Raw genomic sequence first — 15175 nt, forward strand, 5'->3', positions numbered from 1 at the left:
GTGAAAAGCTCGAGCGGGCCGAATTCGCCCACTTACAGATGTTTGACAGATCCTAATGGAGGAACATAAGTAGCACTAAAGATTCTTTATTTTTGGCCTTACTCTCTTGTTCTGAGTGTAGCTATCTTATGAACACTATACTTTAATCCTAGAAAGCCATGATTGGCCATGGTTTCCCAGGCATACCAGGATCAAATGGCCTGCCGGGAATGCCAGGTGTCCCAGGGTCTCAAGGGCCACAGGGAAGAGAGGGAGCTAAAGGACGAATTGGTAACAAGGGCGCTCAAGGAATGATGGGTCCAAAAGGGCACAGAGGCACTGAAGGGCCTCGTGGAAAGAGTGGGCTTCCAGGAATGACGGGAATGAAAGGAGAGCAGGGAGTGATGGGAACTCAAGGAAGAAAAGGAGACAAGGGTGAGAAAGGAGAAAGTGTGAAAGGAAGTCCAGCAAGTGGAGTGCCACAAACAAACTGGAAACAGTGCGTGTGGAAACACGGCGACAACAGAGATACCGGGAAGATTAAGGTAGTTAAAAAGCAAGCTGAATGAGTGAGTAGAAATATATGACGTGTTCACTTTATTATATCAAATGAATGTAATTGAACTTATTATTGACGGCAGGTTTGCAAGGATTTACGTAAATTTTATTTCCAAGTTTTGTGTAAACTTTATTTACCTTTTCGTAGGAAATATAATTGCTTTCTTATATATGGTTGCTCAAAAGGGTTACTTTTTTTGATTATTAAATATCAAATTGTTATTAAATTAAGGCTAGTGCTTTGCACGATTTATGGAACCATCCTTGTTTAAGATCGTTTTTCATCTTTTTTCTGTATCTGTTTATTTTCGAGTGCGGACTATTTTCCGCTGCAGTTTACTTCTAACGGTAACATTTGTATTTTTTGTTTTGTTTTGTTGGTTCGTTTGTTTGCCTTTGTGTCTACATCCGATATCCGAGGGTAATGCGTAACTAAGTTTGAACACAGGCAGCCCGAGCTTGCGTCACTAAAGAGCGCGTAATAATTGCGTTCGACGCTAGGAGAACGCATACTATTCGTGTCGCCTCTTTCTGTGTGCTGTGCGATTTCAGGGTTTGGACGCCATCTTGGACTGGCTGACCACTCGCCTCAATTTCAAACGGGAGCTTTGAATCCTGCTGGCTAAGTGAAGTCCCGTGGATTGACTCGCTTCAGTCTGGATGCAGGATGCCGTGCGATTTTCAAAAAAAATATTACTTTTCTAGAGATCGAACGCACTTAACTAATACATAATTATTCTAGATAATTAACAATTATTGCATGAGCGCGCGTTGGATATGAGATGGTAAATAGCCAACGAGGCGCGAAGCGCCGAGTTGGCTATAACTAATCTCTTATTTCATGAATCACACATTTTCTTTTGTTATTCAACATCCTTTATTTAACTTACACACTTCATGAATATTAAACTAACTGAAACGAGGGATTTATACAGATAAATCCCTCATTTACTGTATAAATCCCTCATTTACATTAGCAGTACTGCAAGAAACGCACACATCAGGTTGCTTCTATTGTTCTCCGTTTCTCACTAAGTGTGACGGTACTAATTAGCCGGCGTTTGTCCCCTTGAACAAAGGAATAATTTCATGAAATAAGTCAGATAAATACCTCGAACATCGGTATTAATCCATATACATCCCGAGGGCCGTTGGGCCTCGGGATGTATATAGATTAATACCTCCGTTCGAGGTATTTATCTCTTACATATCCAACAAGCGCGAATGGAAAAATTGTTTTATTAAATTCTCCGAGTTTGGACATTGCTGTTGAAGTTTACTGAATTTTTACATTTTAAGAAAAAATTTCTTTCAAATTTAAACGACCGGATGTTGAGGCAACCTCCGACCAAAGCGCGCGAAACGTAATGATCGCATGACACGCGCAGCGCTTTGCAAACGGAGTTGAACGAAAAATCGAAAGCGAAGAAAATCGGACATAGTCGGACACCTAAAATTCAAGAAACGTTTAACTGTACGAATTATAACCTTTCTGAGACTAGCATTCAAGTGCTTTTGAAGTTCCAGCTCATCGAGAAGCGTAATAGTTGTGCACATTTAAGCAAATGTTCTGCTGTGTGGTGCCGAGCGAAGGAAGAGATCAAGGCAAGGACGGCTTTTTTCATGCTGAACTGAATTCCTAGCGGACAATTTAAAACTTCAGGCAAGTCAAAGTGTACGAGGTACAACCTCACTGAGACAAGCATTCAGTGCAAGTTTTTAAACTTCAAGCTTATTTCAGAAGCCTAAGAGCTGTGCACATTAGTGCAAATGTTTTGCTGAGTGGTGCCGAGCGACGGAAACGAACATTATGGCCGCTGTTCGTACGGATTTCATAGATGAACCATCTGAAGTCTTCATAAATTCGTAAAAACATAAAGGCAGGCATGAAGCTCTTCCTGAGAAATTTCTTCAATTAGCTTTAACCTCTTCCCGTCAGGATTTGCAAGCCATCCTGAAATTTTTGAAGGTAGCCGGCTGTTATTGTTGTAATTGTTTTGTGATCTAAAAAATCGTAAAATCTTGCAATTTTGAAGATTTTAAATGAAACTTCATTAAATAATGTCATTACGAACTTTGTGGCTTTTATTGATGTTATATTGAGATGGCATTGTTTGGTATTTCTTTCTTTTCCTTTTTTTTTCCCACATTTTTCCGAAGAAACTTTTGCTTCCCGCCGAAAAAAAATTTAGCTTAGCGACACCTGGGGCTTTCGTTTTCCATATAAGGTCAAACTACGGTATATGAGCGGATAACCGAGATTTAGTGAACCAATCAGAACGCTGGAAATGCAATATCCGAGGCTGAGAATTTAAGAGTGCCTGACCGTAACTTTCGAGAATCGCTGGCCAAGCTTGAAAATTCGAAACTCCTGATAATTTGCCTGAAGTTTACTTTTGGGGAACTATCTTCGAAAATATTATTTGAATGTTCTGGAAATTTAAAGTTTTCGAGAATTTTGGAGAAAACGAAATTACTGGTTTTACCTCATTAATTATGCAAAAATCTCATTCAAAATTAGCCAAGTTCAATACGCTTGTGTTGAAACAGTACGCAACGCTAGAAAACGAGGTCGGTTTTGAGTAAGAGCATTACTCACCTACTTTCTACCAATGGGACCTATATAAACTTTTGTTGAACTTTGGAGGGTCTTATGGCTCTTTGAAAAATTGACATTTTGAGGACTTCGCGTTGAGGTGAAAATTGAGTAAGTTTGAAGGTTTAAAATGCATCTTGGTATGTCAGGTATCGACTCGAGAGGAGCATTCTGATGAAGCTTGGGTCTTCGTCTTTAATAATACGAAATAAAAAATCTGGGCAATCAATGCACGCGCTGACGAAAACCAAAGGTAGTGAGGCTTCGTTAACAAATTTGCATAATTCGCAACTGTTGAGAAAATGCTTTGTCGTAGTGACTCGGTGAAAACATTTACCCAAGCTATCTTCAAATGGTCATTTTATCTCATATTGCATTTGTCTGTTTCTCTTACTTGTTTAATAACGTGGTAGAAAATATCTGGACAAAAAAATGGTGTGTGATCGGAAAAGAAAATATTCGCCAAATTGTGGTGGGAAATTTGCATAATGCAAATCTCCCAATAAATCTTTCTGCGAAGGAATCTAATCGGGAAGGTTTCGTTAAGAGTCTATTATAAAAGGAGTCAAAACAACGTTTAATTATCTGATTTCAACAAATAATTGTCGAATCTTAACCTTTAAATTTATATAGTGCCAAACTGATGCTCGCTATTGCGTTACCTGCGTCACGTCAATAGCTGTCGATATTGCCCACAAACTTTTTTAACTTGTGCTGCAAAATTGCCATTAACAACAATTACAGCAATTAGGAAAAAGACCTTTATTTACTGGCATATAAGCGGTTTTGCTAAAAATTCAACGTTCACATGAAACTGGAATCACGTTTAAAAAATAAATACTTGTCAAATGAGTGCGAAAGTTAGACATAGAGTCCGTCAAAGTGAATATTATTAATTAAATCAAGTTTGTTTACTGGAATTCTTTTTCAAATAGCTTGTCCAACCTTTTTCGGTGGCCTTCCAAATAATAATCACCCAGAAGCGGGTCAGTAAAAAAAACCCCTCTCTGTTCGTGCTGTTTGATACTGAAAAACAATGTCGGCACGCCATATTTTAACGTAATTACTGGTATGAAGTAACGCACATGTACGGATACACGCTTGAAAACCTGTGTGCCAGTTTCCGTTTAACAAAATAACACTCATTTCTTCCTACAGTCCACATTGGCCGTAGGGCATGCATTTATCTTTGTCGAATGCCAACAACAGAAACACGGCAATCTCAGTGACACTGTATACACGCAAAGTCTACTGCGTACATCACTGGTAGTCCAAGCTCTATGAGCGTTCAAGAGACCTTTGTTTGACCTTTGTATTGTCACGTTGTAATTCGAGTGTCTCGATGAGTGTTACACAATGGCGTAAATTATAAGGGTTTGTATGGGAATTTACGAGAGTGTTTTGGAGTCGAAAATAAAGGGCATAAATGTCTCGGCTAGTGTTTGTGTGCCATATTAAAGGTTTGCTGAACATTTTCCTCAATCTATATCCTGCTCTATATGTTCCCAAAAGGTTGGTCACTTCAGTAGCAATAGTGTTTGAAATGATTGCAACGGAACAAGGAGGACAGTATAAAAGACTGAAGAGTCGCGGACAAAGGACTGCGGACCGCGGACTGGGTATAGGTGGACTATGGACTACGGGGGTTTAAAGGAGAACTGAAGTATGACAATCATATCTTTCTTGTATTCATTTTCATTAAGTTTAAGATGTATAAAATCAAGTTTCGGTAGTTCATTTTGTCCCTTTATTGTTGTTTTTGAGAAACAAAACAAGGACTGGGAATAAAATAGTGAGGATCGACAGTGCAAAGATAAAATCTTGCTTTATCTCAGCGAAACAGCTGGATTTTTAATACGCGCTGAAGAGAGTCCGGCATTTTAGTTTTTTAGCATTCATCTCAGGGTTCGATATGATGAAAACTTGCTCTTGCAGTGCAGATTAAATGCGCAAAAGGATGTTTGATGATCATTGACCGTGATCAACCAATGAGTCCACTTGCACAATCATGTAGATGTCGTACATAGACATTTATGACCCATATATGCAGTAGACATTGCTGAGATACCCGTATTTCTGTTATTGACATTCGACAAAGATAAATGCATGCCCTACAGCCAATGTGCACTGTAGGGCATGCAGTCAGTCCATAGTCCGTAGTCCATAGTCCCCCTACGTTAGTACCTCTCTAATACCCAGTCCGTGGTCCACAGTTCTTCGTCTTTATACCGACCACGTTTTTAACGTTGCAATTTATTTCAAAGAATACTATTGCTACCGAGGTGACCAAGATTTTGGGGGAATATATATATAGTAGGATACCGTATAGAGAGAGGAAAATTTTCAGCGAACCTAAAACCCACTGGAATCGTACTGAAATGACCAAAATATGGCACACAATACCTGGCAAGATATACCAAGGAGACAAGGTAAGCCATTTTTGTTCAATTCATGCCCTTTACTTTTGGACTCCAAAACACGTTCGTAAATTCCCATACGAACCCTTATAATTTACGCCATTGTGTAACACTCATCGTGACATGACGATACAAAGGTCAAACAAAGGTCATAGACCTTGTGATGTATGCAGTAGACATTGCGCATATACAGTGTCACTGAGATACCCGTGTTTCTGTTGTTGACATTCGTCAAAGATAAATACATGCCCTACAGCCAATGTGAACTATAGGTATAAACTGAGTTATTATTTTGTGAAACGGAAACACAGGTTTTGAAGCTCTGATATTTTATACCAGTAATTACGTTAAAATATGGCGTGCCGGCTGACATTGTTTTTCAGTCGCTTGCCAAAGTACAGTATCAAACAGCACGAACGATAGTTTTTTTTACTGACCCGCTTCTGGGTGATTATTATTTGGAAGGCCACTGAAAAAGGTTGGACAAGCTATTTGAAAAAGCATTCCAGTAAACAAACTTGATTTAATTAATAATATTCACTTTGACCGACTCTATGTCTAACTTTCGCACTCATTTGACAAGCGTGTATTTTTTAAAGGTGATTCCAGTGTCATGTGAACGTTTAATTTTTAGCAAAACCGCTTATATGCCAGTAAATAAAGCCAGGTGAGGTCTTTTTTCTAGTTGTTGTAAATGGCAATTTTGCAGCACAAGTTAGTTTGTGGGCACTATCGACAGCTATTGACGTGACGCAGGTAACGCAATAGCGAGCATCAGTTTGGCACTATTATTTAAAAGTTTTGATTCGACAATTATTTGTGAAATCGGATTATTAAACGTTGTTTTGGCTTCTTTTATATGGAGGGTTTTGCTCAAATAGACTCTTAACGAAACCTTCCCAATCAGATTCCTTTGCAGAAAGATTTATTGGGAGATTTGCATTATGCAAATTTCCCACCACAATTTGGCGAATATTTTCTTTTCCGATCACACACTTTTTTTGTCCAGACCTTTTCTACCACGTTATTAAACAAGAAAGAGTAACAGACAAACGCAATATGAGATAAAATGACCATTTGAAGATAGCTTGGGTAAATGTTTTCACCGAGTCGCCACAACAAAGCATTTTCTCAACAGTTGCGAATTATGCAAATTTGTTAACGAAGCCTCACTACCTTTGGTTTTCGTCAGCGCGTGCATTGATTGCCCAGATTTTTTATTTCGTATTATTAAAGACGAAGACCCGAGCTTCATCGCAATGTTCCTCTCGAGTCGATATCTGACATACCAAGATGCATTTTAAACCTTCAAACTTACTCATTTTTCACCTCATCGCGAAGTCCTCAAAATGTCAATTTTTCAAAGAGCCACAAGACCCTCCAAAGTTCAACAAAAGTTTACATAGGTCCCATTGGTAGAAAGTAGGTGAGTAATGCTCTTACTCAAAACCGACCTCGTTTTCTAGCGTTGCGTACTGTTTTAACACAAGCGTATTGAACTTGGCTAATTTTGAATGAGATTTTTGCATAATTAATGAGGCAAAACCAGTAATTTCGTTTTCTCCAAAATTCTCGAAAACTATAAATTTCCAGAACATTCAAATAATATTTTCGAAGATAGTTCCCCAAAAGTAAACTTCAGGCAAATTATCAGGAGTTTCGATTTTTCAAGCTTGGCCAGCGATTCTCGAAAGTTACAGTCAGGCACTCTTAATAATGACTGTTAGTGCGAATAGTCACCGGAAATGAGCTATTGATTATTGCGAATACAATTTAGAGCTACACTTATTGGTCGTTATTGCAACGTTTTTACTGTCTTCATCTTTATAGTGCTTTAGTACTGATTCGAGTTTTCTTTCGCACGGGAAAATGGAGCTGGCGGAGATACCGCTGCGGGGATGGGGTAAGTATTTAAAGATCGGAATCGACAACATTTTATTCCCCATACAAAGTCTTATAACGAGCTAAGAAATTAAATTCCAAACGGTCGCTTGTAACCCAATACTGCTTGCACTCAAAGGTCATTGATCCACCAGCAGTTAATTATTTCACGCTCTCTGGTGACGAGGAGCTTGGGCTGTCTGTGGTCTGAACATTCAATTCAAATCTCTTCCTGCGTTTAGTGGGTGGCGTACCCGGCTAAGAGGTTTAATTTGAGACGGATTGTGATGTGTGCAGATGTGAATTCATTATTGAAATGTTCAGCGTTACAAATTATTGTGTCAAGAGACGTAGTTTAGTGCTCACACATAAACTTGATCTAGGGTGAAAATTGTCATCATTTACCATTAACAGCCGGCATTTTTTTTTTTTTGAAACTTATAATTAGTCTTAGTGAAGACAAACCATTTAGCGATTTAATGAGGGGCAAACATTGCTGGAAGAACCCGCTTTCGAATTACAACATTAATAACTTAGTCAACCCCAACCAGAAAAAATCAAAACTGTACATGTGTCGGCTCTTACGGTATCTTGCGAGTAGAAGAACCAGATCAATTGCTGTATAAGTAGGAACATTTGACAGCCCCATCAAATGAAGATCTATGAAGACCTTCCAAGGCCCTTTTGAAAAAGGAATTGTTTAACATTGTTCCAAAAACCTTGTGTTATGTAACAGTGCAGAAAAAGATGAATAATAGTTTCTGTTTCTTGTTCACAGAAGCAGCATTTATCTGATTGAACAAGGTTGATTTTCTTTAGAAAATCATTCGTTGCAATCCTTCGATGTAAGAACTTAAAATGGAAGGTTCTTAATTTGGTAGAAAGCGTACAGTTAAAGGCAATTGTGTATGCTATCTTCCAATTAACATCACAGTCATTATGACCACGCAGGTCTCTGCGCCACTTTTCTTGGCTCCGGATGGGTGGGGGAGTTTTTTTCCTTCAAAAGAGAAGTATGGATAAAATTATTGACCTTACGTTCAGTTAAAGTCACTCCTTTCACAGTTTCATTGGCAGGCATTGGAGTACTATGAAGCTTCCTCATAAATGTTTTTACAGATGATAGAACTCCATAGAATTCTAATCATTTCAGTTCTTGAGAAGCGGTCCTCAATTCGTCATACCTAAGGAGGGTACCATTCTCGGCTTGTAAGTGAGAAATTTTGCTGATGCCTTGGCTTGACCAATGGTTATAGAAAACGGGCCGGTCATTTATTCGAATTAGGGAATTGTACCAGATGATCTGATCACCAATGTTTCATTATTAATAGTCGCGACGTCAGAGAAATGTAGCTCCGCCGAGGTTTCTAGGACCTCACGGACAAATGGGTTACTTATCCCTAATATAGGGATGTCTTCTTTATGGATGTTATATGAGAAAATTGCCTCACCTCCATGTTCAGTTTCTTTACACTGTCATCAAAAATAAATTTCCCTTTTCTCTTATTTGTCTGATCAAGGTTGTTTGATCCAGGAGACTTTAAGAGATTGATTGAACACGTTAATATCGATCATCTTCAGGCCACCCTTAACGTAGTCCTTGGTTATGACAGTTCTTTCAATCTTGTCGCCTTTACCGTTCCAAAGAAAATCGAAAAGGAGTTTATTGACCTTTCGTAATGCCTCCGTGGAGGTGGGTAGAGGTGTTAGAATATAGACAAATTGGGAAACCAGAAGACTTTTAATGAGAGTTATTCTGCCAATCAAAGTAAGCCTTCTGAACTGCCATAATTCGTTTAGAATTAGTGATTATATTAGTGATCAAGTGTATCCAAACTCCTTCTTCTTCGATCCTGTCACTTCTTTTGAAATTGAATCTGAGGTATTATCATCACCTCTGAACAAAGCATATGGGCTTGTACTCTTGCCCTATTCGTATTTTAAAAGGTGCCAAACACATCTTATCTGACATCCTAGCTACTATAATAAACTTGTCGGTGCAAACCGGTGATTATCCTTCCAAATTAAAGCATGCGAAAATAATTCCAGTGTTCAAGACAGGTGACGAAACTGAGCCAGGCAATTATCGGCTGATCTCATTACTCTCTGTGTTTAATCGTCTATTTCAAAGACTCATGCATAAGCGACTCACGTCTTTCATTGAAAAACACCACATCTTATTCAAATCACAGTATGGTTTCCGAGAAAATTTCTCTACCCAACATGCAATCCTCCATATTGTCAGTAAGATACAAAACATTATGGACAAAGGATTGTATTCGTGTGGCGTCTCTGTTGATTTAAAAAAGGCCTTTGACACCCTTGATCACAGCATTTTATTGTGCAGATTGCATCACTATGGTATACGCGGGATTATCAATGACTGGTTTTCTTCGTATCTATCTGATAGGACTCAGACAACTCAAATTGGTTCTGATATTTCTGGCAAAGATAAAATATTATTTGGAGTTTCTCAAGGCTCTGTCCTAGGGCCACTGATTACTTTTCCTCATTTATATAAATGACATTTATCAAGCTTCTCATGAACTCAACTTTTACTTATCCGCTGATGATACTAATCTTTTATACGCAGATAAAAATCTTAGATTACTTGAGCTAGTCGTTAATGCTGAATTGATTAAAGTTTGCGAGTGGCTTAACGCAAATAAACTATCGCTAAACACTGGCAAATCCAACTTTGTTATTTTTCACCCTTATCAACGCAAGGTTGATTACGACGCAAACTTAATATTATCTGATAACGATTTAAAGAAAAGGACCTCTCTCGAACATAAAAACTACGTAAAATATTTAGGTATTCTGGTTGACAGTAACCTCTCCTGGCGATACTACATGGACTATATTTCATCGAAAATAAGTCAAGGTGTTGGGATCATTTCGAGGCTTAGGCATTTTCTGCCTACAAGTACCCTTTTCAGAATCTATCGTTTCTTAATTGAACCTTACATCTCTTATGAATTAGCTGCCTGGGGACAAGCTGCCGCTTCTCATCTAAACAAATTTCTTCTGCTGCAAAAACGAGCCCTTCGTCTGATGTACTTTTCTGATAGTAGAACTCACGCCATCCCTCTGTTTGTCAGTTCCGGTCTTTTGCCTCTGAATATGCTCTATTTTAAACATATTGCTACTCTAATGCATGATATTTTTAGCCATTGGGCTCCTCCAAATATCTCTGAACTGTTCACTCGTTCTGACCAGATCCATTCTCACTACACTAGATTTTCAGCGTCGCGTAATTTTCATGTCCAACTTTCAAGACTCAACCAACAGCTGCTGATTGGAACGAGAATTTGGAATAAAATTCCTCCTCAACTACGTGAGTTACGTAAAACACTTTTCAAGCGTAAACTGCATGAATTGCTCTTAAAGGTTTTGGAGACTGAGGAGGTGTATGTTGATATAAACGCTGTTACTCGTATCAATCTTATGTCACTACTCAGGTAGCTTACATTTAACTTTCTAAATAATAATTAGTCATTTAGGTGATTTATTTATTCATGTATTTTCCTATTTAATTCTTTTTCTCTTTGTTTAATGAATCTATTTTGTGTCGTTAACCCACCTGGAATAGCCCTTGCTAATTGTGGGTAACTAATATTGTAAAAAGTGTCTTCTCTTATAATAAATTGTTGTTGTTTCAGTTGTTGTTGTTGTTGTTGTTGTACAACACAGTTACACTGTATTTTATTGTAATTTAAGTGTTATGTCAACCAGTGACATGAGGGATAACTTTACTATGTGCTGTTGGATCTTAATTCCAGGACTGCTCTTTTAACAAGCTACAATCTGACTCAGCACTGAAAGTCTCATTCCAGGGAAACATAAGAGTTTATAACTCTGGTTCTAAGTGCAACCGCTGGTTTTTCAAGTTTAATGGTAACGAATGCAGTGGACCAATGACGATTGAAGCTGTCGTGCACAACAGCTGGCCATCATCTGTTGGGAGTCCTAATCTGCTTCATCACTGTTCATTTGAGGGCTATTGTGTGAACATCCCACAGGGCGCGGTAACAGTGCAGTTATGGGTAGGAAAGTGTAGTGGTGAAACCTTGGGTGATGCTTACACTGGATGGAATTCAGTGTCCCGGATAATCATCGAAGAAGTATCTAGGCCCCAGTCCTAAAGGACAACTGTTGAAACTATTCTTGTTAAACTAGTGTTCTCAGTGGTAGAAGTGATCGTCAGTTGGTCAGTAAAACTATTGTCTGTAAAAAGCTGCATTAAAAGATTGCATATTTGTCTCTCTTTTGTAGAATTGAAGAGTGGATCCAATTAGGTGGGCAATTTGTAAGCTGGCAATGTCATACTAGGATCTTAAATTATTAGACAGTTATAAGTGTAATTGCAGATTTAACTGTATTCGTTACCAATAAAATGTAATGTATCATTGGATAATGTAATTACACTGAGAGTTTTTATTGATATAGCGGTTACACCAAGTTGTTACCGATATAGCGGCCACAGAATAGTCAGCTATTATTAAAAACTGTTTTGTAATTCAATTCCAGGGATTTGATCAGTGGCTTATCCGCCATGATATATCGAGCCATTATACCATGCTCTAAAAACGCGACCATTAAATTGTCGAAACCAGTAAGGTCTACAAATATTTTTTTATTGCTTTTAATAAAACAATTACGCCACTCGCGCTTGTTGGATATGAGCCTCTTTGGCTATCTATCATCTCATATCCAACATGTACATGCGGAGGAAGCAAGGACCCTTGAGCCAATTGCTGTACTGATGTGACTCTACCATTGAGTCTGCCAGTCAAATCCTGAAGAGTCCCGTTCAACTAAAAGTTACTGAGCATTCCTTTCCTGTGGTGCTACATAAACAATAGCCGGCCGCCATTTGGCGCGAAAATATGCTCAGATATTTGTGCGCGGACATTATCTATTCCGAGAAGCGAACAGTTTTCCGACGCGGAGCGAAGCTCGAGGAAAACTGTGAGCTTCGAGGAGCAGATAATGTCCAAGGACAAATATCTGAGCATATTTTTAAAGCCAAATGGAGGCCATTGTGGTTATTATCCTTCAAATATTTTTCGCAAAATGTAGCAGCCTGCTTGAGTATTTGAATATTTCGTTTAAGAACAGTTTACCGTCAAAAACGTTTAGAGCGTATGCTGTTTTCTGATACTGCTTTATCGACCATCAGGTTTATCTTTCCTTCTGTCACAAAAGCAAACCGTTCTCCCATCTTGACATTAGTTTTAATTGTAAACAAGACGCGCCTTGAAGTTTTTGAAATTGGGGAATATCACTTGGGGAATATCATCGGATATTCCCCAGTTTTAGCTGGGGTATATTCGGTCACGTGAGGCGTTTAGACCAATCACGCGCGAGCGAAAATATTTGATGGATTATAAGTATTATTATTCGGTACAACGTGTTGGAACTTTTGAGCCAGTGAGTGAACACCATCTTTATGTCCTGTTGTTTACTTCGCAATATTCTGCGGTATTTTAGAGTTCGGAGTTGAACGAATCGAAGTACCGAGCCGTTTTGGTCTCGTAGAATTTCATTTAATTCGCAGAGCCGAAGAGCAAGGGTTTTTTATGTAAATTGCGAAGTAATTAATTTCTAGCCGGCATCCCAAAGCATTGGCAAAACAGCAAAGTCATATCAAGCTTATCTCCCACGAACGTGAACATTTGCTTAAATTTGCGTCCAGTCTGGCGCGGCCAAAATTTTTCGGTATTGCGCAAGCGCAAGAGGTTAGATGAAGACAAATAACATGGCAGCGATGGCGGCAGGGAGAGTTAAGAGGGAGATCATAGCATCAAAACGATACGCGGAATAAGTCTTTTCATCAGAGCTTTACCGGAAAAAGACAAGAGAAAAAACAAGCGACCGTAAACTACATGTACTATATTCTGTGGACAAAGTCGGGAAGCGAAATTGCGTTGGCTACAATGAACGCTACGACAGTGGCGAGCATGTGAATCTGAAGACAACAATCTTTTCCAGCGGATGGAACTTCGTGTTCGTTTCTTCCCTCGCAAATCCTGATTTTTCTTTTCAATAACGTATTTGTCAAGTTCGTGGCAAAATACTATCACCTCATATTAAAGTTTGGTCACGCCATTTGCTTATGATCCTTTTGACAACGAAACCTTCACTTTTCTTCTTAACTCTTTTGAGCTCGGCACACAGAGACCCAATCTTTTTTCGAAAGGCATTTATGATTCGGTTGTTCACAACAACACTGCGAATGCCCTTTTCTTGAAAGACTTTCTCCACGATTGCAGCGAAGGCAGACTCGCCACTACCATCTTCATTCAATTTTGGCAATTGTGTAGAGGAGATAGCTGAAAGTTAGATAAAAACGACCGGGATAAGAAATATGCGAGACTATCAGCAATGAAAATTTAATTCATTATTTCGTGTCCAAAAAAAATCGAGACAGTTGATTTATTTAAGTTCTTATGAATAGCTCACTTGTAGATACTGCATGTAGGTGGCGGATAGCTCGCAAATCCATTATTTTGATCGTCCGATCCATCTTCCACAGCATTCACGGATCCGCAGAACGAAAATAATAGGAACAGCGGAAGTCCTCCAACTTTAACGGCGATTTGATCCACCCAAAATAGTCGAAAACAAGCCGAATTATATACCAAAATAAAGGAAATTTTTCGATCGAAGCATGCGTAGAAGAGTACGGACCCATTGTTTTCACACTGGCGTGAAATGACCTTTGATCGTCTTTAAATATATTTCGCAAACTCGATTTCTAAACTTGGATTTTGACCCATTAAATCTTAAGATTTTGTATTTCAAAACGTGTTATACAATAGCTTTAATATTTTTTATTTTTAAAATTCGTTGGTAAAACTGATCGCCGTTAAAATGTTTTTGAGCAATCTTGTAAAATGTTTCAAATCTTAGGTGTTCTTGAGTCAGACACTGGTGGGGGCGTGATCGCCGGAACTTGATATAAGCTTTTGTTAACACTGAGTTCGATATGAAACGGGCAACTTCAAACAATGAAAGACAGGAACTAAAGAGGAGGGTTTTAGCTTAAACACAAGGACTAGCGTTTTATCTAGCAGAAGGAAAAATTAATTTAAATGTTGCGGAGACTTTTTCTTGACCTACTGTATAGCAAAAGAAAAACAAACAGATCTGATAAAAGTTGTGTAAATTTATAAGTCAACCGCGGATAAGTTGCCATTATTTTTGTGCTATTATTTCTGAAATACCTGCCATGGTAACATTAAATTCAAGAAATAATGAGTCCTAATCACAATAATGACTAACCAGCTCAAATTAATTAAGTTTTATGGTACTTTTATGCCACTTATTGAGAAAAAAAAAACTGAATGTTCAACGTGGGTGTGAGCAGAACCCACTTCCCCTCGCTCTTTACGAGGTTAGAGTACTTTCTACATCCTGTACCTGTAGCTAAGGATAGCCCGAACTGTTGGGGAAAATAATTAATAATTTCCCAAAACTTGACGCCATTGTGTTATTTTATTTTTTAATTCAGGCTCAGTGTAGATGGTCTGAGCATGATGTTCCGGTTAAGCCTAAAAATATCAAGCGAACGCAAAAATAACCCCAGTTTATAAAGGAAATAGCGAAAAGATAAGAGTATGTAAATAACCTAGTATTTGGCTAGCAGCCCCGTTTTCCGACAAAAATACGTGCAGTGATACCTGGATATAACGAAGTACCAAGGGACTGGAGCAAATGTGTTCGTGATAAATGGTTTCAA

General features: G+C 38.5%; 1 protein-coding gene across 2 annotated transcripts in view; it reads left to right on the forward strand.

Annotated features, from left to right (window-relative positions):
• The window catches only part of LOC146471032 (uncharacterized), a 78797-nt gene that overhangs the window by 11371 nt on the left and 52251 nt on the right, over positions 1-15175 (forward strand). Inside the window, exons 2-3 of one of the 2 annotated variants that reach the window (XM_085121320.1) lie at positions 153-524; positions 11214-11694. In XM_085121320.1, the coding sequence (XP_084977446.1) occupies positions 153-524; positions 11214-11576 (735 nt within the window). In that variant the 3' untranslated portion in view covers positions 11577-11694. Of the gene's footprint in view, positions 1-152; positions 525-11213; positions 11695-15175 lie in introns of those variants that run through there. The other variant, XM_085121319.1, reaches the window with a different exon arrangement.

Source organism: Pavona decussata, unplaced genomic scaffold (genome assembly GCF_977016875.1).
Source record: "Pavona decussata unplaced genomic scaffold, jaPavDecu1.1 SCAFFOLD_107, whole genome shotgun sequence".
NCBI classification, from domain to species: domain Eukaryota; kingdom Metazoa; phylum Cnidaria; class Anthozoa; order Scleractinia; family Agariciidae; genus Pavona; species Pavona decussata.